This window comes from Pelodiscus sinensis, chromosome 1 (genome assembly GCF_049634645.1).
Source record: "Pelodiscus sinensis isolate JC-2024 chromosome 1, ASM4963464v1, whole genome shotgun sequence".
In the NCBI taxonomy this organism is placed as follows: Eukaryota; Metazoa; Chordata; order Testudines; family Trionychidae; genus Pelodiscus; species Pelodiscus sinensis.
The window spans coordinates 69,640,945-69,662,629 of NC_134711.1; the positions used below are offsets into that span (position 1 = coordinate 69,640,945).

The 21,685-nt window shown below is 39.8% G+C and overlaps 1 protein-coding gene across 12 annotated transcripts in view; it reads left to right on the forward strand.

The window, feature by feature from the left end:
- The window catches only part of NAV3 (neuron navigator 3), an 812,431-nt gene that overhangs the window by 734,640 nt on the left and 56,106 nt on the right, over positions 1-21,685 (forward strand). For 8 of the 12 annotated variants that reach the window (XM_075932274.1, XM_075932283.1, XM_075932261.1 and 5 more), the window contains 7 exons: positions 3,382-3,658; positions 6,421-7,126; positions 8,571-9,059; positions 13,621-13,662; positions 16,039-16,199; positions 17,718-17,906; positions 20,335-20,387. In XM_075932274.1, the coding sequence (XP_075788389.1) occupies positions 3,382-3,658; positions 6,421-7,126; positions 8,571-9,059; positions 13,621-13,662; positions 16,039-16,199; positions 17,718-17,906; positions 20,335-20,387 (1,917 nt within the window). The remainder of the gene's footprint in view (positions 1-3,381; positions 3,659-6,420; positions 7,127-8,570; positions 9,060-13,620; positions 13,663-16,038; positions 16,200-17,717; positions 17,907-20,334; positions 20,388-21,685) is intronic. The other 4 variants (XM_006118493.4, XM_075932255.1, XM_075932291.1 and 1 more) reach the window with 2 other exon arrangements.

Below are 21,685 nucleotides of genomic sequence, written 5' to 3' on the forward strand. Positions count from 1 at the left end.
CCCTGTCATTTCATTCCCATTCCAATATGCACTGGGATCCAAGCTAATGCTTCCTATATTCCCATCCATACTAACTCTGTTATTAGAACTATAACTTCATTGATTAAATCATGTTTTTATACTGACATCATTTTTATCACCATAAGCCTTGAGACTGAATGAGAAAAAATAACTGTTGCTTCTGCTGGGTATACATCCCAGATCCAATTTAATGCCAACATTATAAATACATGGTCAGATATTATTTCAGATGTAAGAATTCCCAATTTGCGTATACAATATGCCATCCCTATTCTTCCTGCTTTTTTTCTGGTTTTGGACTCCTCGATCTGTATTGAACAAAACCAACTCTTCTTTTGATGTATATGCTGGTTCACCTCCCCACATCAAACTTGATTTCAAATAGTCTTTGACACTGTCATTGCTACATTTGACCTCTGCTTCTTCCATACAGTTTTCATGGGAAATCTCTTCTCTACATTTATCACAACTTCTTTTCCTTTAAGAAACTACTGCTGGCATTTATAACACCTTAAAGGAGAGATGATATATGGCTTGGCTGTTTAATATCTGAAATCTTAGTGTTACTTTCTCAGGTAGAGTCCCTCCCTCATATGTAATCAGTACCACTATTGATGGCTTACTTTCTCCTCCTTAATTTAATAATTAGTCACTTACTAACACTTTACCTTCTCCTATACTTATGGTTATCTCATCTTTAATCAGCTCTAATAGAACTCCATATATTGCCCCATTTATTTTAGTCAAATCCTTTTGTAGCTGCAACTTCTTATTTAAACTTTTCCTATATTTTAGTTTTTAGCAGTTTACCAGCTTGTTCTTTGTTTGTACAATCATCTAAAAGAGCACCATCTCACAGCTGTAGACAACCTGTGCCTGCCAATAGTGCCAATGTGACTGCCTGATGTCTAGCCTTGGGGGGGAGAGGAGGGGACTTTCTAGTCCTGCATTTCTAGGCCAGGGCAGCCAGTCCTGCCAGCTTGTGGATGTGGGGTGGAGATGCAGGAGCAGAGGGAATGTGCTTCTGGACCAGCCCAGGGAAACTCACAACACCAGCATCTCCCTGAAGCTCCTGTGCCCTCACAGATATCTCATCTAGGGGAGGGACATGAGCAATCTACAGCTGAGCTCCTGGCACCTTCCCTGGCAACCCCTGGCTCTGAGTCACTACATTCTGCCTCTCAGAGTTACCTGCTCAACCTCTGTCCTTCTCCCGTTACACCTCCCATCAACATGTTTCAGGCTCAGTAGGCCCTTGTCTCTGGAAGCCAGGCCCAGGCAGGAAGTCGAGAGGGCCAGATGGAGCCATTTCCCATGCCCACTAAAGGTGACCTGTCAGGGTTGCTGCCTCTATGATCACATTCTCATTCCCATCCCCATGCTCCCATTCCCTGTCTGGCCAACTGCTAAGAATAGGGAACAAATGAGCTTCAAGTGTCACTAGTGAGGATCATCAGGAGAAGAATAGAGTCTCCCTTACGAGCCAGCAGCCTGGGCAGAACAAGCTCTTCAGAGGCATCTTGACACATGCAGAAATCTGGGGGGCCACTTGCCCCTCATGTGTCATCTCTGCTCTCAACCTCCTGCCTCTTACAATATTCCCTCTGCTTTTTCTTATTCCAGTCAGCTACTTTCACTGGTAACTAATTTTCACTTAATGTTATTTCATCAGATAAGTGCCTTACAGTTATAACATTTTGGTTTATTTCCCTCCACAGCTTTGTTTTTTGTGGTGGAATCATCATAATTTGATTCTACTCTTTTCCCCATACTTTGTATCTGTTCTTTTTATGTAACAGAGTCTTCTTTAGTTTCCAAAATGGCATCACTTGGGGTTGGAAAATTCTCCATTGCCCCTCAGCCTTTCTGTTGCCACCGTTCTGGCTTTATATTAGCCCAGTCTACCCTGCTTATCTATGCTTCATCTCCCAATCGGGTTGCTTGTCCAGTCTAAGTTCCTCATGTCTGGGCTATCACTGACCTTTTCTCAGCTTCCAAACACTTAACTGGTTCAGGGCTGGTATGGGGAAACCAGCCCTGAATCATCCACTTCCCACCTAATTATTATTAATCATGTTTATTACAATAGTGTCTGGGGATCAAACAAAAACAGAACCCTATTGTGCTATGCACTCTACAAACACAGAGGAGTAAATGGTCACTGTCTCAAAGACTTACCATCTACCATACACAATAGATGGGGAAGAGAGGGAGAATTCACAAGGACAGCAAACAGTGTGATCAGGGTTCTCTCTAAGATGCCCAGAAGCACAGCTTCAAAGGTGATTAATTGGCTCCACCTAGTCAGAAGCTCAGGGCTCCTTGCAACTTAGAGGGACCACTGAGTGTGATGACACTAAACATAGTGTTAGTCCCACCATTTCTTTTGGTGTTGAGGGTACAGAAGATGTTTAAGAAGGAATTAGCTAAGTGAAAAGACAAGGGGAAAAGATAGGATCAAAGGGACCAGAATAGGAGGAGCAACTGAGGGGAGGAAGGTAGGAGTGTGGATGTGAGTACCACTGAGATAAAGACAATGTGAATGAGGGGCTGGAAGAGGTTGGACTATGTCTGTAGTTGCTGTGATGGTTGTGGTCTCTAGCTGGCTTTCCCTGCTGTGTCCTTCCCCAAGGTCCCATGGCTGGGAGAGGAGGGTGCTGTTTGCCCACATCACGTGCATGTGTCTTCCTTTCACAATTCTCTGTCCAAGGAGTACCGGGGGAGGGATGTCCTTATATGGGCCTCATTTTAAATCTTCCCCTCACCCTCATTCATCACCCTCCCCAGCCTGCAATGACTTAGTATTAGATTCTGTAGCTTCTCTGCCAGCAAATTGAGATATGAAGGTGAATTCTCTGCCTTTGTATGTTGGCTTCAGTGAGATTATGCTCAGCAGAGAACTCAGACCATTAACTGCAAAATGGAGAATGATGCAGGGAAATAGGAATACCCAAATAACATTTTATCCCATCTTCCTATGTATATATTATCATCCTCTGGGATCCATACCTGTTATTCAGACATTATCCCCATTTTAATCAATGTAAAATTTGTAGAATAAAGAATTACAGCTATGACCGTGAAGACTTTGGCAGCATATTGGTGATTTGAGTTTTGTGTAAATTAAAAACCTTTCCAGAGCAATGATTTGTTTGTGAACTCTCTAGGGAGTGGATGGACAATAAAGTGTTACAGTGGAAGACTGAAGTAATTTGGGTTTCATAATAAAAATCGTAATATAATCTGTGGTACAAAGAAATCAGTTTTCTTTATTCACCTTCTCTTCTTTGGGTTTAAAAATTGAGAAAATATTGAATAATCCCGAGATTTACCATTTCTTGTGATGTAAATTTCTTGTAGCTGAAGACTGATTCAGAGAAACGGTCCGTAACAGACAGTGAAAACTGGGGCAGCACGGAAGAACTGAAGAAGCCAGAGGAGGACTTTGATTGCAGTGGAGATGGCAGTGGCAAATGGAAGGGCCTTCCCTCGGGGCTGTCTGAAGACTGTGAGAAAGGAGGGCAGAAAGCATCTCTATCTGTTTCACAGACCGGGTCCTGGAGGAGAGGCATGACGGCACAAGTTGGAACAACCCCAGCCAGACACAAAACTGGGACAAGTGCTCTCAAGACACCTGGTAGGGTAATATCTCAGAAACTACTAGTTCAGAATCTTGGCTTATTCTTTCTATTAAGGCTACATTTATAAAGAGCTTGTAAGGGGTTGAAAATAATAGATGTTATAAACATGCCACAGTAGGAGTTATAAATGGTTATAAACCATGATTATAAGCCATTAACTCACCTATTAGTCTCTACTATAGATGAACAATTTATTAAAATATCTGTTAAGCATTTATTAACCATTTATAGATGTACCCTTAATATAATGTGTGAATGAATTTTGCTTTATTATCATAGGAATAACATAATTTCTTATCAGGGAATTGTAATGTATTGTTTCTCCTGTTTTTCTGTCTGTTATTTTATGCTCTCAGAAAGACTTGCATCAACAGCGTTTGAGAGTGTAAAAAAAACCCAATACCACAGATTACAACAGTATAGGGGGAATAACATTATCACTGAGGTGAGATGAACCAAGGTGTACATTTTGAATCAAAGCTTAAGGACTTCATGAGCTTCCCCCTATAAATAGAGTATCTTACTGCTAAGAAAAGAATTATCTCTTTCCTTTTTAAAAAGATAATTTTCTCTTTAAGAAACATTTTCTTCAGTGCTAAATGACTTTGTAAAGATTCAGAGATGTATCAGTCCTCAAAAAGGCTTCTTAAAAACTGGTAGCAGCCAGTGTCAGTATTTTGGCAATCTACTTTGAAGTAAAAAATCATAAGATCATAGGATGTAAAGATGAAAAAGACCCCTATTAAATTGTCTAGGCCATCCTTCTGCCAGTGCAGTACATTTTCTAGCACATGGCTCTGTCTAGTAAAAAATGTTTTTTTCAAGACCATTTAAAAGTTATTGGTAAAGATTTTCTTAACCAGCAGAGCACCCTGCAGTCCAAGTCTGGGATGGGCTACAAGTGCCAGACTGGCATCATGTTGTGAATTGGAGGCTGAAAATTGGTCTTATCTACAGCACCCCTTTTGGGATCATTCCAGCAGTTAGAGATCATCTGGACACAGAGAGGTCCTGGCCACACTCCCGCACTGGCAGCTAGGAGTAGGCTGGCATATGGACTACTACTGCTGCTCTGTACCACCCAAAGATTTCCCCTATGCTGGTGGAATTCTCTGTCCAGTTGAAACAGAGCAAAGCAGCCACAGTGCTGCAGAAAACTGATGTTTTTTATTCATTTTTTAAAAATCCATGTTCTCTGTGTATGTATGTATTTATATATGGACATATGGTACACACATGGAGTCTACAATACACTGTGTTTGTATATGTATAGGTCTATTTCTGCAGTAATGGAGTTGGATAGAATAAGAGAAATATAATACAATTTATTCCTGTTTATGACAATTTAACACCACAATAGGAACCACTCCAATGAGCTATACAATTGTTATAATAACTTGATATATTAATGAAAAGTTCTCAGTGTAATTGTCTTTAGAAGTCTTTATGACCTTAGAGTAGGGACTCTACTCGAAATCAAAATTAAAGAGTGGCGACAGAAGTGACAGTTTTGATTGTTACCGCAAAGGTGTTTGTAAAGGTAAAATGAAGTGATTGTTTCCAAATCCAATTTAAAACATTTTTAGCATTTCACAACACTACTATCATCTAGATGCATGTGTGTGTACCAATGTAGTAGTAAGGCCAGACTCTCACAAATAACAATTGTGAGACGATAGTACAGGTTGAACCTCCCTGGTCTGGCTTCCTCGAGACATGAGTGGTCCCAGACCAGGAAATTTGCTGGATCAAGGGAAGTCAATGCACCCAGGTCTCCACATTTCCTCCTGGCTGCCCACTACTACCTAGAGCTCTGTTCTCCCTATGGGTTCCACTTTTCCCCCCACCTCTGACCCATGGCTCTGCTGTCACCAGGGCTCCACTTTTTCCCCATGGCTCTGCTTCTGCCTGGGAGGGAATCTGCGCTCTGCCTGGTGCCCCACCTGCTGCCAGGGGCTCTCCCAGCGGCCCCATGCCTTGAGCTCCAGGTCTGCTTATCAGCTCCTGCTGCCAGAGACTCTCACCAGTGGCCCCTCACCTAGAGCTCCGCACTCTACCTGGTGGCCCTGCTGTTGCCAGGGTCTCCTCCCAGCAGTCCTGCTGTAGCCCAGGACTCCTGTGCTCCATCTGCCCAAGCCTGGCAATGCTCCTGATCCTGTGGGGTCACCCCAATAATGCCGGATCAGAGGTGTTGCCAGACTAGGAAAATATGGATTAGGTAGTGTCAACCTGTAGGATTATGACAAATAAAATTAAATCATAATACTGACACTTTTATCATCACAATGAAATTAACTGTAAGTCAATGAAAACATATGCAATTAAATCAAAACTGAAGAATGAAACGAGTTAATTTTTTCAAAGATAAGTAGTGTATTTCTGAACTCTTAATTGCTATTAACATTTTATTTTCATATTTCATTTCTTTATTGCTAACCAAATAAATGTTGTCTAAAAATCATAGTTTCAACTTCAAACTCTTTCATAAATCCCCCATTACATACATGTAGCTAGAAATCCTCTGTAGAATTTCTGTCTTAATACCTGATACTCATCTATAATATATTGCATCTAGTACCGATTACTGGCAGAGAAGAGATATTAAAGCTGGACTATATAGACCATAATTGATCTATGGCAATGTTTCTGTTTTTATTTCATTTATATCTCAAAATTCAAGCATGTAGTAATTATAACTTGATATTAAGATACTGTAGCTATAAATACAGAGACCTAAATAAAATATATTCTTAATTAGGAAAAACAGATGATGCAAAGGCTTCTGAAAAAGTGAAAACACCCCTCAAAGGAGCCTCCATCCAGCGCTCTCCATCAGATGCAGGAAAAAGCAGTGGGGATGAAGGAAAAAAGCCTCCCTCTGGCATTGGACGATCGACTGCTACTGGTGCCTTTGGGTTCAAGAAGGCTGGGGTGGGATCTTCAGGTATAATCACCTCCAGTGGGGCAACTATAACAAGTGGGTCGGCAACGCTGGGGAAGATGCCCAAATCCACAGCCATTTGTGGCAAGTCAAATGCAGGGAGGAAAACGAGCTTGGATGGATCACAGAATCAGGATGACGGAGTATTACATGTTAACTCAAAGACCACTCTGCAGTACCGAAGTTTGCCGCGCCCTTCAAAATCGAGCACCAGCGGTATTCCCGGCAGAGGTGGACACAGGTCCAGCACCAGCAGCATCGACTCTAATGTCAGCAGCAAGTCTGCAGGTGCTGCCACCACCAAACTGAGAGAACCAACCAAGATTGGCTCAGGGCGCTCCAGTCCTGTCACCATCAATCAGACAGATAAAGAAAAGGAGAAAGTGGTGGTGTCTGATTCTGAGAGTGTTTCATTATCCAGTTCCCCGAAATCCAGCCCAACCTCTGCCAGTGCCTGTGGAACACCAGGACTTAGGCAGCCAGGATCAAAATACCCAGACATTGCCTCACCCACATTTCGAAGGTAAGGGCTGTGCTATGAAATCCTGAATTTTAAGTATTGATTTTAAATGTGTAGGAGCTCTGTCAACTGGGCATCCATATAGAGGTCCTGTAAGTGGACTCTTTGCTCCAGCAGAAAATAAAATGTAAATGCAATATAAAATACTGATTAACAGTTCTTAAGGAATGAGGATCCCATTGCAACTCTGAAATGAGCTTTTCTTGAATTTTGACCATTTTTAGCACTCTCAGACAGTAGCTACATGTTAATCATGATGCACATAACAAGTTCTCATTGAATATTCAGATAAATCCCCAATAGAATAAAGTCTTCTCATTAATGGAGGTCCTATCACTGTAATGGTATTTGCAGCCGGCGGGGGGGGGGGGGCTGGAAGGAATAATGAGCACTTGGCTTCACAGAAATACAGATTAATAAAGTAGTTCCTTTTTAAAATTGTCAGCAACCTCTAGCAATAAGGATTTTATTATCTATGTAGTTTCATTAAGTCCCTGATCAGAAACATTAACAAAATATGAATCTTTTGGAAATGCCCATATCTAATGTTTATGAAAGGGCATTAGATGAAATGCTTCCACTGTTTTTGTAAAAACCAATACTGCCCTCTTGTGACATACTGCAAATACAACATTTCCTTTAGTGGCTGTAAAATGGAGCTAATGTTGATTAACATGAGTTTTATTATAAATAAAATAGATTACTGATTATTTTGTGACAAGTTTTGCATTTATATTGAGAGTGTATTATTGACTGCAAACAAAATGCTGAAGATATTTTCAGCAAGAGACTAAACCATTACTGACTGTGTTTCAACTTTAGGGGGAAGGTGCATTGTTACTGTAGAAACATAGCTTCAATATACGCTGCTAACAGCCACATGACATGTGCCTGTCCTTTCTGCACTTGCTCTGTGCATATTATTGTATCTGACTAATTACTAATTGGCTGATATCCGTCTGTGCAAAAGAGGAAGGATAAAGGTGGAGAGCATCTTAGACAAATATGTAGCTGTTTGACAAGCTGCAAAGAATGCCCTTTTGCAAGTGATTGCTGCATTCATTGTAGCTTCTCATTGGAAGCAATGTTTTAGTAGTCTAAAGGTTTAAGTGTAGGAGTTTAACTAGCAGATATGGGTGAAAGTTTAATCTGTTTATGCAATCATAAAACAAATATTCGCTTGTTTTTCATCTCATGGTGTGATGTTCTATACCTGAAAAGAATACATATGAAAAACAATGAATGAGTGCTTTTGATAATGAAATAAATCCCATGTTAGTGGGTAGTTAAGTGAATTTAATGTTGAAAGGAGATTAATCAACAAGGAGTGCATTATTTTAGTAGTACTAAAAGGTAGAATTTGGTGCTCATGATGTTATGCCATGAATGTTTAATATGGGTATCGATTTCTCTGAATAACAACTAAAACTATTTGCTTTACTTTTAGGTTGTTTGGTGCCAAGGCTGGTGGCAAAGCTGCCTCTGCACCCAATACTGAGAGTGTGAAACCCACCTCGGCAATGCCCAGCCCTAGTACCACATTAGCACGGCAAGGCAGCTTAGAATCTCCATCTTCAGGTACAGGCAGCATGGGCAGTGCAGGTGGGCAAAGTGGTAGCAGCAGCCCCCTCTTCAGTAAACCCTCGGAATTAAATACAGATGTTGTAAGCTTAAGTCACTCCTTGGCTTCCAGTCCAGCATCTGTTCACTCTTTCACGTCAGGTGGTCTCGTGTGGGCTGCAAACCTGAGCAGCTCCTCAGCTGGCAGTAAGGACACACCAAGTTACCAGTCAATGACTAGCCTGCACACAAGCTCTGAATCTATTGACCTCCCTCTCAGCCATCATGGCTCTCTCTCTGGATTGACAACAGGCACTCAGGAGGCTCAGAGCCTGCTCATGAGGACTGGAAGTGTCAGATCTACACTATCGGAAAGGTGAGCTTAACCGTAGACACATTGAGAACAAAACCAGTGAGAATGTCAGAGAAACATAAGCAACAAAAAGAGAAAGCCCAAAGGGACTCCATCAAAAAAAAAGTGTTAAAAGTAATCTCAGGCACTGGCCAGCTCTTGGCCACATTTGTGTTTTTACAGGTACATTTTTTTTTACAAAGGGTTTTTACTCTTTTATTTCTCTATGAAAGGCCAGAAAAAAAATTAAAAACCCTAAGACCCCAATCTGGCAACTTGTTTCTCTTTGTGCTGCCCCCGTTGAGGTTGATGGAAGGTTTACTTGAGAGGTAAAACTTGTAAGATCATGGCTTGGCTACACAAAATTATGGTAAGTTCTGCACAGAACATGCAGACAAGAACAAGAGAAATCCTGTCCCTCCTCTACAATAGTCTCTTTAATGTTTTGTTTACCCACAAATGTTGCACTACTTTAATTATGTAGGCATAAAGTACAACATCCCCCTAGCATAGATGCAGTTATGCTGATATAATGCTTGTTATACTGGAATTGCTTATATGTCTGTAAAATGAAGGAAATAATTTGAACTACAAGGAAAATGTTTTTCCCATCCCTCAGAGCTTTTTGAGATTAAAAAAAATGTTTTTGAATTATGGCAAAACAATTCAAATTCTAAATGATTTTGTAAAACAAAAACAAAAAAATAAATGTACCAGGTCAATAATACTATTTTGTAACAATACTTGTGAAATGTTTCCTTTCAGTTTTAACCTTTTTTTAATTTTGCAAAACACTTGTAGTACAAATCTGCTAACATTTCAAAATGAAAAATGACTTTGAACAGAAAAATAAAATTGTTAAGAAAATGTCAAAACAGAACATTTAGACAATTTCAGTACTTTTTTCTTTTTTTTTTTAAAAAAAGGAAGATTTATCAAAATGAAGCCATTCCTTCAATAGTTCTACTTTTGATGAATGGGCATTTTCCATGAAAATATATTTTGTTGTAAAATTCCCAACTACAAATATGCTGTACAAGTATAAGGCTTTTAACGGCTAGTATAACTGCATCCCCACTAGGGACTATACCAGTTCATGTAAAAAAATCACACTTAAGCATCATAGTTGTGCCAGAGCACAATCTCTATAGACCAGCCCAAAGGTAAAAATATATTGACATGCAGTTGATTTTGTTTATGGCCCTTCAATGTACATGTAGTAATTGGATTTTATCAGCTGAAAAGAAAAGTATTTTTTTATTTTTATTTTTATTTTATATTTTAGTTTATAGGGTCATATAATGTTCCTCCAATAATTTCTACTAATACATTTCAGAATAGAGTCACTAAGAAGATTTGGAAGGATGCTGAGTATATGCCAAATCTTATAGTTATGCAAAAGATGTTTCATGTCACATTAAAAATGTTAACCACTTAGCATAAGCTCCCGAGTAGCTCCCTCTTTTATTACTTCATGTATTTGTTCAGTGACTTAATTTCAGTGATCTCAAATACTTTGCCTTTAGCAATATTTTACAATTTCATATCTAACTCGTGGGGATATTTTGACTGATTCCTAAGAGAGCCATGTATCAGGTTGATCTGGCCTCAGAACAAATCAACTCACAAATTTCTAGAGAAAGTTGTCATTTCTTGATTTATATCCCCAATGGGATCTTTGAAGTCTGATTTTTTCCAAAGGTCTGTTTAAAAAAGTGATATTTTATATATACTTGCTCTTTTCATATACTTCCTCTTTTGTTGCTCTTTTCAAGTGCAAATGTTGTTTCATAACATTAAGAGGCAAAATGTGTAGCTGAATTCAGCTTACTTTAAGCTGAGCCACCTCAGTGTCTACACTGTGGGAGGCTGACAGGAGCACATGCTTCCACCGGCTTCCCTTACCCCTCGCAGAATGAGTACAGAATTCTGGTGGGGGCTGCCCTCAGCATTTGATATAGGGGTCTACACTAGACTCTCTAAATCGAACACTAGAAGATCAACCTCCGGAGCGTCAATCTTCTCCATAGTGCAGACAAGCCATAACTGTATAGACATGCTTATTCAAGAATGAGAATGGCTTTCTCTGTTTATATTATGTCCCTTTGGAAGGCTCCCAAAAACCACTCCTATATCCAGAATAAGAGTATCCACATGGAAAGTTGTACTGGTATAAGTTCTGTTGGTTGTATCAATACAGATTGGTAAAACTATCCTGTGTAGTCAAATCCAAAATCAGAGATTCATCTCTATTCTTTACCTCTGTAGAGTATTCACAACCTTTATGTTCCTCTTCTACTTGGTCAGAGCAGAGGAGATGGGATAGTTAGATAAGTGTTGCAGAATTAACACCTGTCTAGATTATCATACAGGCTGCATTGTGGTCTGCTGTGATCAGCAACAGTCAGGTAGCCAATTACAGTTCCTTGTTGTTCCATCTCATCATTGGACTAGTCTCAGCTAGAACAGCCTGAGTGCTGCTCTAACTTGTGCACATTTAGTATGTTCCCTAAGGGTCATGCTTTTATAGGGACAATCTGATATTTGGGGCTTCAACATATATGTAACCCAAAGGCACTGCGACAGGGAGAGTGAAGTCTGCTCTACAGCCTAAGCTAAGAGCCAGTTGACTTTAGTTCATGTGGTAGAGGCACATGGCTTTGGTCCCTCCTTATGATGACTATGGACTTTACATACGTATATATATTACCCCTCATCCCTTGTCCCATTTTTTCACACTTACTGTCTGGTCTCAGAAGGGAACATTGTTGCTGTTACAATTGTTATTATTTGTTTTATATTGAAGTTGCATCTAATGGCACAAACCAAGAATCAGGGCCTTGTGTATTATATAGTACTAGTAAATGCATGAACCATTCAGTAAAATCCATGTAATCTCCTTCTCAGCTAGGGTTAATGTTTAATGACTCTCCATGTGCCATGGTTATGTTGGAAATCAAGTTATATGTTTATCACTGGACCAACCATTTGAAGACAATTCTAGTCAAGCTTCTGAAGACAATTCTAGTGCTTTACCACTATGGACATATTATACTGCTTGCAATTCAGACTATGATTGTGTGAATAGCAAGGAGCACCAAATGCTGTACTGTAACTCCCCTGTGTGGATGATGCAAGCATGAACTAAAAGGTTCCTAATTCACATTAACATAGACTTCTTCAAACAAGACTACCTCAGTGCGAAGTAGGAACCTTTTCATTCATGGCCACAGCATTCACATGGCAGAGGTACAGCACAGCACTTTGGTTCACTCTGCTATTCAAGCCTCTGTCACCTGAATTGTGGGGCAGTGTTGACAAGCACTGATTGGCTTTCATTGTCTGCTCTCTCCCTGTGCAGTGTAGGGCTCTGACTAAACTAGGGACAGATTCTTTATAAATTCTTACCATTGCTAATACTTGGTGAGTTCCACTGGGGTTTGTAATGTTGAGAAGCCAAGTTGGGATGAGTGGCTGGTCAGAGCATTTTCAACATCTCGTCATCTAGGCCTGAGGAAAGTTACATAAAAGTATGTTGAAAACTTTAGTGCCCCATCTGCACGAGGGCGCTCAGCACTGTTAATGCCACTGAAATTGAACCAGTGTTAACAATTGTGTGAAAGTTTTAGAACATTTCTCTACGTAAGCAGTGTGGATCCAAGGGACTGTCGCTGATGCTTCTCTTGATGGCATACAGTACATGCTACTCAGCATTGTGGCAACTCCCTCCCACCCCATTTCATTTAATCCTCATACTGACATTAAATAATATTAAAAAAAACTAGTGTATTTTAATTCACCAAAAAGTCTGATCAAATGTTATCACCAGCCAGCTGAAAGCCAAATAATTGAGGGAAGATAAACCATCTGAATTATTTCCCATTCAAGGAAGGTAGAAGACTGTCCTTTTAAGAGTCTCCCTAAGAGGCTCTGAAAGGATTTACACTGGTAAGAGCCCAGTTCTCCTGTATGTTGCATCTCATGTTGTTGTTCACTCCAGCGTAAAATGAGTTTTAAAATGCTGTTACCATCTGACCTGATGGCATTTTACAGCCCACCCTGTACTTGCATTGATTGCACAAGCAGCAAGACAATGGCAAATCAGCCTCTATATATGTAGCACACCTTTTTACAAACAGAATCTGCCACTTAGCTTCTGCCAAGGCCACACTGCTTTTTTGCAGGCAACAAAAACTTGCATTTTATATGGAAACACAGCAAACAATCACAGGGAGCTGTGAAATATGCAGGTTTGTGTTGTGACCATATGACTCCCATACCGAGTTCAGGTTGAGTCTGCATGACTCAGTAAGGAAGATTAAGATTTGGAGGGCAAAACTTCTGTCTGATTTGAACACTCGCCAAATGGCTATTGACCCAGACCAAGGCACGTCTGGATAAAAAATGAACATGTGGCAATCTATGCCCTGACTTCCTCTCTAGCGAGTCAGGGCTTTATCATAAAAATACATTAAAATAAATGAAATTGCCAGTTGTAATATGAATGTATTTGGACTTTTAGAGTTTGTAATTCTGAACAGTCCTGTTTATTGTATGTCCTTAGGGGTGTTCTTTGTTTTAACAGCATGCAGCTTGACAGAAATACACTGCCCAAAAAGGGACTAAGGTATATACTTTATTCAGCATGATTGCAGCTTCTCTGTTGTTCTGTAACCTTTTCTACATTGTCTCTCCATCTCTTTCTCCTTGCTGATCCTAGTTACAACAGAGCTCCTGGTGCTTAGGTTTAAATCAAGCAAACTAAATCCTTAACATTGGATTTTCTATTTACGGTCTGGCCTGCTAAGTAAATTGAAGCTACAGATATATCACGGAAAACAATACTGCTAAAATAGTATCCTTATACAATGAAAGTTAAGGGACACACAGTGCAGTAGATAAAAATTGCAACACAAAGAAAACTGAAAACATGCAGAATAGCAAGGTTTTGGAAATGGGATCTAAGTGCATGTAGCCATGGATTTGAGGATGGAACAGATATTACAGATCCAGCTTGCGGGGTTAAAGATCCTCAACATAGAAGAGACACATTTCAGCATTCGGGGTTTGAAAGCATAAAGCAGGCCCTGTTCAGACACACCCCAGCTCTACTGAGACCCCAACCCAGCCACCCACACTCACTACTGCTATCTTCTCTTCAGATGGGGAAGACCATAGATTACCTCCTTTGTCCTGAGCTCTAGGTCGGAGTCAGGGGAAAAGAATATATGACTATGTCCACTGTTTACTCAGGTGCAGCTGCCATATCAGCTTGTCCGCTGTTCTTATCCATCAAAGCCTTTCTGGGAGGTGGTCACTCACACAAACGCGCACATGCACACACGCACATATGATAGTAGTCTGACATACAGCCCTCCTCTCACTGGAACTATACACGCAAAAGCCTGTGTCCTAGTGATAGTGAACTACACAATATCTTCAGGGCTTTCAAAGTTCAAATGGTAGGGGAGGATGTAACGATTTCCACAACTACCCAATGCCCTTTGGGTGAGAGAGGATCAAGCCAATTTCCCACCACCCTGGAAGAGCCTTGTTGGATGAAGAGCCACATAGGAAAAGCAGCCCCCAAACACTCTTTCAAGAGTCCAAAAGTGGGAGGTTAAAATTTGTGATCCCATACTATAAAAACAGCAAGGGAGAGTGAGACAGCATTTGGGCATAGAAACCTAATTAGTTGTTGTCAAGATTTTTCACCATTTTGGTCAGATGAAGGCTAAGTGAAGGTATGTACTGCTATTGCAGTTCTGTTAAAAATTTGAACCCCGACTTTTCCCTTCATCCGCTTCCAGATCCAGAAACTACTGGGGTAACCCACCTCTGCCAGGTTTGAAAAGCTGCCATAATGCCTCATCTTTAAAACAAAAAACAAAACAAAAAAAGAGGAAAAAGAAATAATTATTTAATTTGACTAGGATAGTTTCATAATATCCCAAAGTTTCCATGAGAACAGTCATGTGCAGAAATTATATATTCATTCAGTCAGCTTCCTAAGTGGAAATGGCAGTGCCTCAAAAACCCATAGCAAAAGCTTCTCTGAGGATGCCTGAGGAATGTGGCATGGGATAGCAGGGAGGAATCTGAGAGCGCTCTTCAGTTGGCATGGAATTATGCTGAATGAAGTTTTACGGTGGGCTGTCACAGACTGAATTAAAAACTAGCTCTTATTGAGACCTAAACATTAAAAAATGCCTACACATTTCTAATGTACTAGAATTTCCCTTTCTCTCGATCTGGACCAATGGGCTGTCTATTCTCCCTGTTATACCTTCTCTCAGTTACACTCATTGTATTGGTTAGCAATAGCATCCAGTTGATGTATAAATTTCATTTCCAAACTTTTTGGTTCCAGAGAAACAATCCATTTAAGTGATTGTTTGTCCCCACCTGGTCTCCTCTCTCCCTAATTTGGGAAAGGACACAATGCTATGTAGCATTCCATGAGACAAACATCCCATTTGATCATAGTAGCTATCATTATCAAATAAAATTTCTTTTTTCACAATTGTTGATCTGTTTCTGTTCCCTTTGTCTTACCAAATGCCCACACATGCTTGAACATTCCTGTGGCAGATGTTATTCTGTCAACAGCCAGTCATCTTTCTCTGCTTTTTAGTCTGTCATTCATCCACTGTATTAATATGGTACTTGGCCTTTGCCTCATCTTATTAACCTGCTGCAGCTTTTTAAGTTCTTTTTTCTCAGCTCAGCTGTCTGTTTGGTATGACCTATCATCACACTTCCCCAAAGAAAGGAGAATGTTATTTTTGTTGGTGTGGGATTGGTTTGTTTTCACCCCCTGGGAGATTTAAAACAGATGGTTTAAAATTAACTGTAACAATTGAGTAACTGTAATTGGATACAGGATGGTCAAAATTGTTGTTCTGTCTGACCAGCAAAGCATATTTGATGTTAACTATTGTTCATTGCATTGTGAACCCTATTCGTTGCTCTTGTGTTAAGTGTGCCAGCTGTGATTTTTCAGATATACCCCGTCATCTCGGCAGACCAGCCAGGAGGAGGGCAAGGAGTGGCTGCGCTCCCATTCTACAGGAGGCCTGCAGGACACTGGCAGTCAGTCCCCCATTGTTTCACCTTCAGCTATGTCTTCATCTGCAGCTGGCAAATATCACTTTTCCAACTTGGGTAAAAGAATGTTTTCCCCTTGCTTCCTAAAATAGAAAATAATCATACCAATGAATATTTTACAATACACTGTGTAGTCTGTCGGTACCTTTTTATGTCCATTTTACTGTAATATCTCACAAACATTAATGAATTTATCCTCAGAGCATCTCCATGTTGTAGGCAGCAATTTATTCCTGTGTAACATATGGGAAAAGAGGCAAAGATTTCCCTCCAAGGCCACACACAGGAAATCCACAACAAAGCTAGGAATTAAACTAAAATCTCCTGGCTCTTATGACAGAGTCTTAACCACAAGACTGTCCTTTCTCCTTCACAGCCCTGATCCAGCCATAGCCATCAGCAGGATTCGTTCCCATGGTTTTAGTGGGCATTGGTTCAGACCTTTCATCCTTTTTCCCATCCGGATAATGGTACATACTGTAGTTTTGTTTTGAGATGGGCCCACGTTCAATGATGGGAATATTTGGATCAATAGACAAACTTCTTGGCTGGACGACTTTTCTGTTATGGGCCCAACCACAATCATATTCCCAAATGCCCACATGCTTCAGAATAGTTTGGATTCAGGTCAGGATCTGAACTTGGCTCCTCTGTCCTGCTCTGGATTTCATTACCAAGACCGCCTTTTGGCCTTTTCTTTATAGCAGAAAATACTACTTGTACCCAGAACTTGTACCTGTAGTCAAATAATCTAAAGACTTGATTGGATGCACAATTTTTTTTCTAATTATTGGTTTTGGATAACACACAGTGGTTACATCCCAATTTTACAATGTTCTGGTTTTTGTTTACTTTATATCATTTTTATGCTGAACTTTTTTATTCAATGCTTTTTTGAAAAATTAGAATGTTAAACTACTACAGTATCCTTATAGTAAAAATATGCTTTGTTTGTTGGGTCTGCCCTTTTGTCCTCCCAGAACATTTGGGGTCTCTCTGGCTTAAAAGGCTCAAATGTCAGACCTGCTATAATTGTCATGCTCAAATGGCTAACCTATCGAAAATGATAATCTTAATTTTCCACTAAACACTTATGTTTGACATCATTAATACAGAAGTAGCAATAACCTGTGAAAGATTCACACTTTTCTAGTGTTGCTGTTAGATTTGTATCCTGTGTATGTTGCAGCCAGGAGAGAGAGCAACTTTAAGAGGCACAAAACCATAAGGCTTTATTATACTACTTTAACATTTTGAAAAAAGACATTACATAAACAAAGTTAGATAAAATCTAAGCAAATCAATGATTGCCACAGTTTCCCGTATTTACATTGGCTCTAAGCACAATGTTAACACTTTAATACAGATTTCTCCTTGTATCTGTCACTATTATTCTTCCCTTCTCCTAGATTGACTACTTTGGTTTTGCATGATCACTTCAAGCCTAAGAAAGCAAGCCTTTCATTTCATCAGCAGTGCTTAGCCCACCTTTTTTGTGAACTGGTGTTTTCATGTTGCATAAAACCAAATCCCCAATAATTGAACATGCCTTACAAATAAAGTTTTGCTTTGCAGTGAGTCCAACCAACCTCTCCCAGTTTAACCTTCCTGGACCCAGTATGATGCGTTCAAACAGCATCCCTGCACAAGACTCTTCTTTTGACCTGTATGATGACTCCCAGCTGTGTGGCAGTGCCACATCCTTAGAAGAGAGACCACGAGCAATCAGTCATTCAGGCTCATTCAGAGACAGCATGGAGGAAGGTAGGGCTGAAATAATGCTTGATAAGCAAGTAAAAGACAAATATATCAGAATTCTATTTAAATGGCTACCTTGATTTGTAATATTGAAATGATTTAGTAAACCTTTGATTTACAGAGAACTTGACTTGTAGCTCGTCTTGCTCTGTTTGAGAACTAGAGTGCTACTTACAATAAGAGGGAGTAGGCAAATACATGTTCTTTATAGATGAAACACAGACTATATTTGATTTATTGATTGCCTTGAATAGTTTTTGAACTATAGGATGTGGGTTGCTGTAAATATGCAGTGAAGGGCCTAAACTTTTCTTCTTGGAGCATATGTGTATCCTTTCTTCCCTTACACCTAAAACCATATTCATGCCTTGGCTATCCCCTGCCATGACTATTGAAGTCTCCTTCTCACTTGATGATCTTATTTCTATCCATCTTCTCTAAATTTTTTAAAAATGCTAAACCAATTTTCCTTACCCCATCATCATTTAAGTGATGAAAATGAACTATAACTGGATGCAGGGCAAGCACATGGTCATGTACTCTTGCTTTATGTGTCTGTCTGTGTCTCTTTAGTAATACTGGTGGGGGGAAAAAAAAACTATGAGGATGGAACCCAGCAGAATCTGACAACCCTGAACAAGGGCAATGGTAAACAGAATGTCTCATGGGTCACACATACAACCATGATGGGCACATACGGTCTACAGGCTGCAGATTGCACACCACTGGCAGAGATGGTGAAAGCCAGATTGGAGTAAATTTATGAGTCAGGGGAAAGGACGTCAGTGCTTCAATAGATAATGGATTTTAGTAGTTCATAGACCTTAAAGGTAAAGGGGGAAAAGTGCATGAGTTGAAAGGAAAAGTGTGGCCACGGCAGATTTTACTTCATAAGAGAAATTAGAGCTAACTTGTACAGTGAAGAGAAGGAGAACGTGAGGATAAAAGTTAGGGAGAGTAAGAGGCTGAATATGTGAGAGTAAGGGCCAGGGAACTTAGTCACTGGGAGTGGATGATATAAAGGTTCACAAAGTAATGACGGGTAGAAGGAGGGACTGCCACTATCATATATATCATATATATATATCAGGATGGGCATTGGATCCTGCAGAATCTTGAAGTGTATCCAGATATTAGTAATAATTAACAAATAGTAAGGTGATTTAAAGTCTAGGTTGCCTATCAAAAAATGTTTAAATTGTTAATATCTCATGTTTGTCACATGCATATGCTTCAGATAGTTATTACAATAGATTAATACACGTAATAAAAATTTTCTGGTTATGAGCAAATATGAAACAACCTGCCCAACTGTGGAATTTTTGTTCAGATAGTATTACAATTGATGTTCCCTTAAAAATAAACCAACAAACAGCTCTTTTCTGAGGTTCTATTTTAGAGAATCTTCCTCCAAATCAGATCTACAGTAGAGCCAGCTGCTTCGCTTAAGGTATGCAACTCCAGCTATGTAGGATACGTAGCTGGAGTCAGCTTACCTTAAGCCAATCTTGGCGGTGTACCCACAGTGGGAGGCTGATGGGAGCAAAAGCTCTCGTCGACTTCCCTCACTCCTGGCAGTAACAGGAGTACCAGACACTGTCAGGGGCATCCTAGGAGTTTGATTTAGTGAGTCTTAACTAGACTCACTAAATTAAACTCCAGAAGATTGATCACAGCAGCGGTGATCTTCTGCAGAGTGAAGATGTAGCCTCAATGGATCTACCATAATCATTGTGGGGCTGACTAGAAGGGGCTTTCAAATGTTCTTCCACTGTGGTCCTAAGTGGCCACTTTCCAGAGCCCTGTGTCCCATTCCTTGGAATCAAATCCAAAAGTCTTTTGGTAGGGTAAAATCCTTTGATGGACAGTTACACCGTAACAGTGCATATTGCAGTCCCACATGCCTTTAAATACAAAGGTGCCAAAACAGACTACAAACCCAAATATGCAGTGTTCTGTGTTGATCTGAAGAGAATTACTAGATAAGAAAGGCCCGAGTTCCTATATCTTTGGCAAGGTACCCCTCCATTTTAAAGATGAGAGTGCTGCATGCTGTGTTTTAGAACTCTGTAGTCAGCACTCTAGATAGGCAGATGTTCACAGCTCCATCTGTGCAGTTTTGAAAAACTGTATTTATCAGGTGCTTCACTATCAAATGACAGAAACAATGTTTGGTTTACTGGTGAAAATGCTGTATCTCATTAAAAATCTCTTACCTACAGTGCACAGTCAAATGTTTCTCAATTTAGAGCAGTCATTTCAAGTACAAGAAAAATACGTATTGCTTGTATACACTGATAACCTTTAATAGCTCCTTTTTGTGGCAGATTGTTTCGTATTTTGAAAAGTGGTGCTCTGCTATTGAGCTCCACAGGGAAGGGCTCATGCCGTTTCATCAATATTTTATATAATGGCTCTTTTTCCTTTTTTGTAGTACATGGGTCCTCATTATCACTGGTCTCCAGCACCTCCTCTCTCTATTCTACAGTAAGTATCGACAATTTAGGGGGAAAAAAGTCCTGCCAGTGATATTGCACATCTCCAATAAACATTTCTAGCTCATTAAATAGCTTTAAGAGTAGCTGAATTTAAATTGCGTACAAGTATCGCAGTAATACTTCAGTATTATACTTTTGCTTTTTCATATCTCATTAGAATCTTTTTTTTTCTTTAAGTGATGAATTTAGCACTCACTAAATCTGTGGTGTAATTTGAAGGGCTGAAATATATATAAGAAAACTTATGCTGAGTCCAGCCACATCTGGGGCTTCTTGTTATACACTGTACTATATTCTGCACTCTATATTATTATACTTTATAATTATTATTGACTGATTTCATCATTGTTTGGGGGTGTGGTCTTTAAGAGCAAAGCCTTGTAATTGGGTGTGTTTTTATAATGTTACTATTTGAGAAATTCCTCTTAAAAATGCAGTTGTGGGTTTTTTGTTTGTTTTGGGTGATGGGTTTGAGGCGGGAGCAAACAATGTCAAATTCACATTCACAAAAATGACAGTATCTAGTAGATGTTCTTTTCAAATAGAAAAGTAGTTTCTTTAAAATGTAACTTGTTCTCCCAGCCCAAACAGAGCTTTGTTTCTGAGACGTCTTTTGATTTGGGCTTTATTGTAAACAGAAAATATTAATTCTGACATTTTTGTGATATATTGTTCCACTTGTTATGCTGTATAATGAAGTATAATGATTTATGTACAAAAGTCTTCAGAATAGTGGAAGTGCAAGATATATGTCTGTATTTTAAACCAGAAAAGTTATGTATATGCTATGTATATTCTCCTGAGTAATAGATAAGTGTAATCTTTAAGCTAACTACAGATAGAATAAATGTTGACTAGACTCATGTGAAGAGGAGAAAGTACAAGAAGGATGTTTTCTCAACCCTCCCACTCCTTTGCACTCCATATATGCGAAAGGGGCATCCATTGTCTCAGACCTTGTGTTGCTGATGTCTAGCTCTGACCTTGCCTACTGCTGATGGTTGTTGCACTGCCAGCAGAGTATGCTGCCTCCAGTCAAAGAATATTGCAACTCCTGCTCACATGGGGCTCCCTCAGCCCTCACTGTCCCTACTGAAAAGCCAGCATGCCTCTTTGAGTTGCCTCTTAGAGAGGTGTGTCTCCATACACACAAACCCCAAATGAGGCTCTGGCAGTAATGTTCAGAACTGAGCCTTTCACTTCCATTTTCCTAGTGGAAGAATCCCTGCTGCTACTTCCCTATCTTGGGAGCATTCTAATCTGTTCTCATGGAGAGTATCAAAAGCT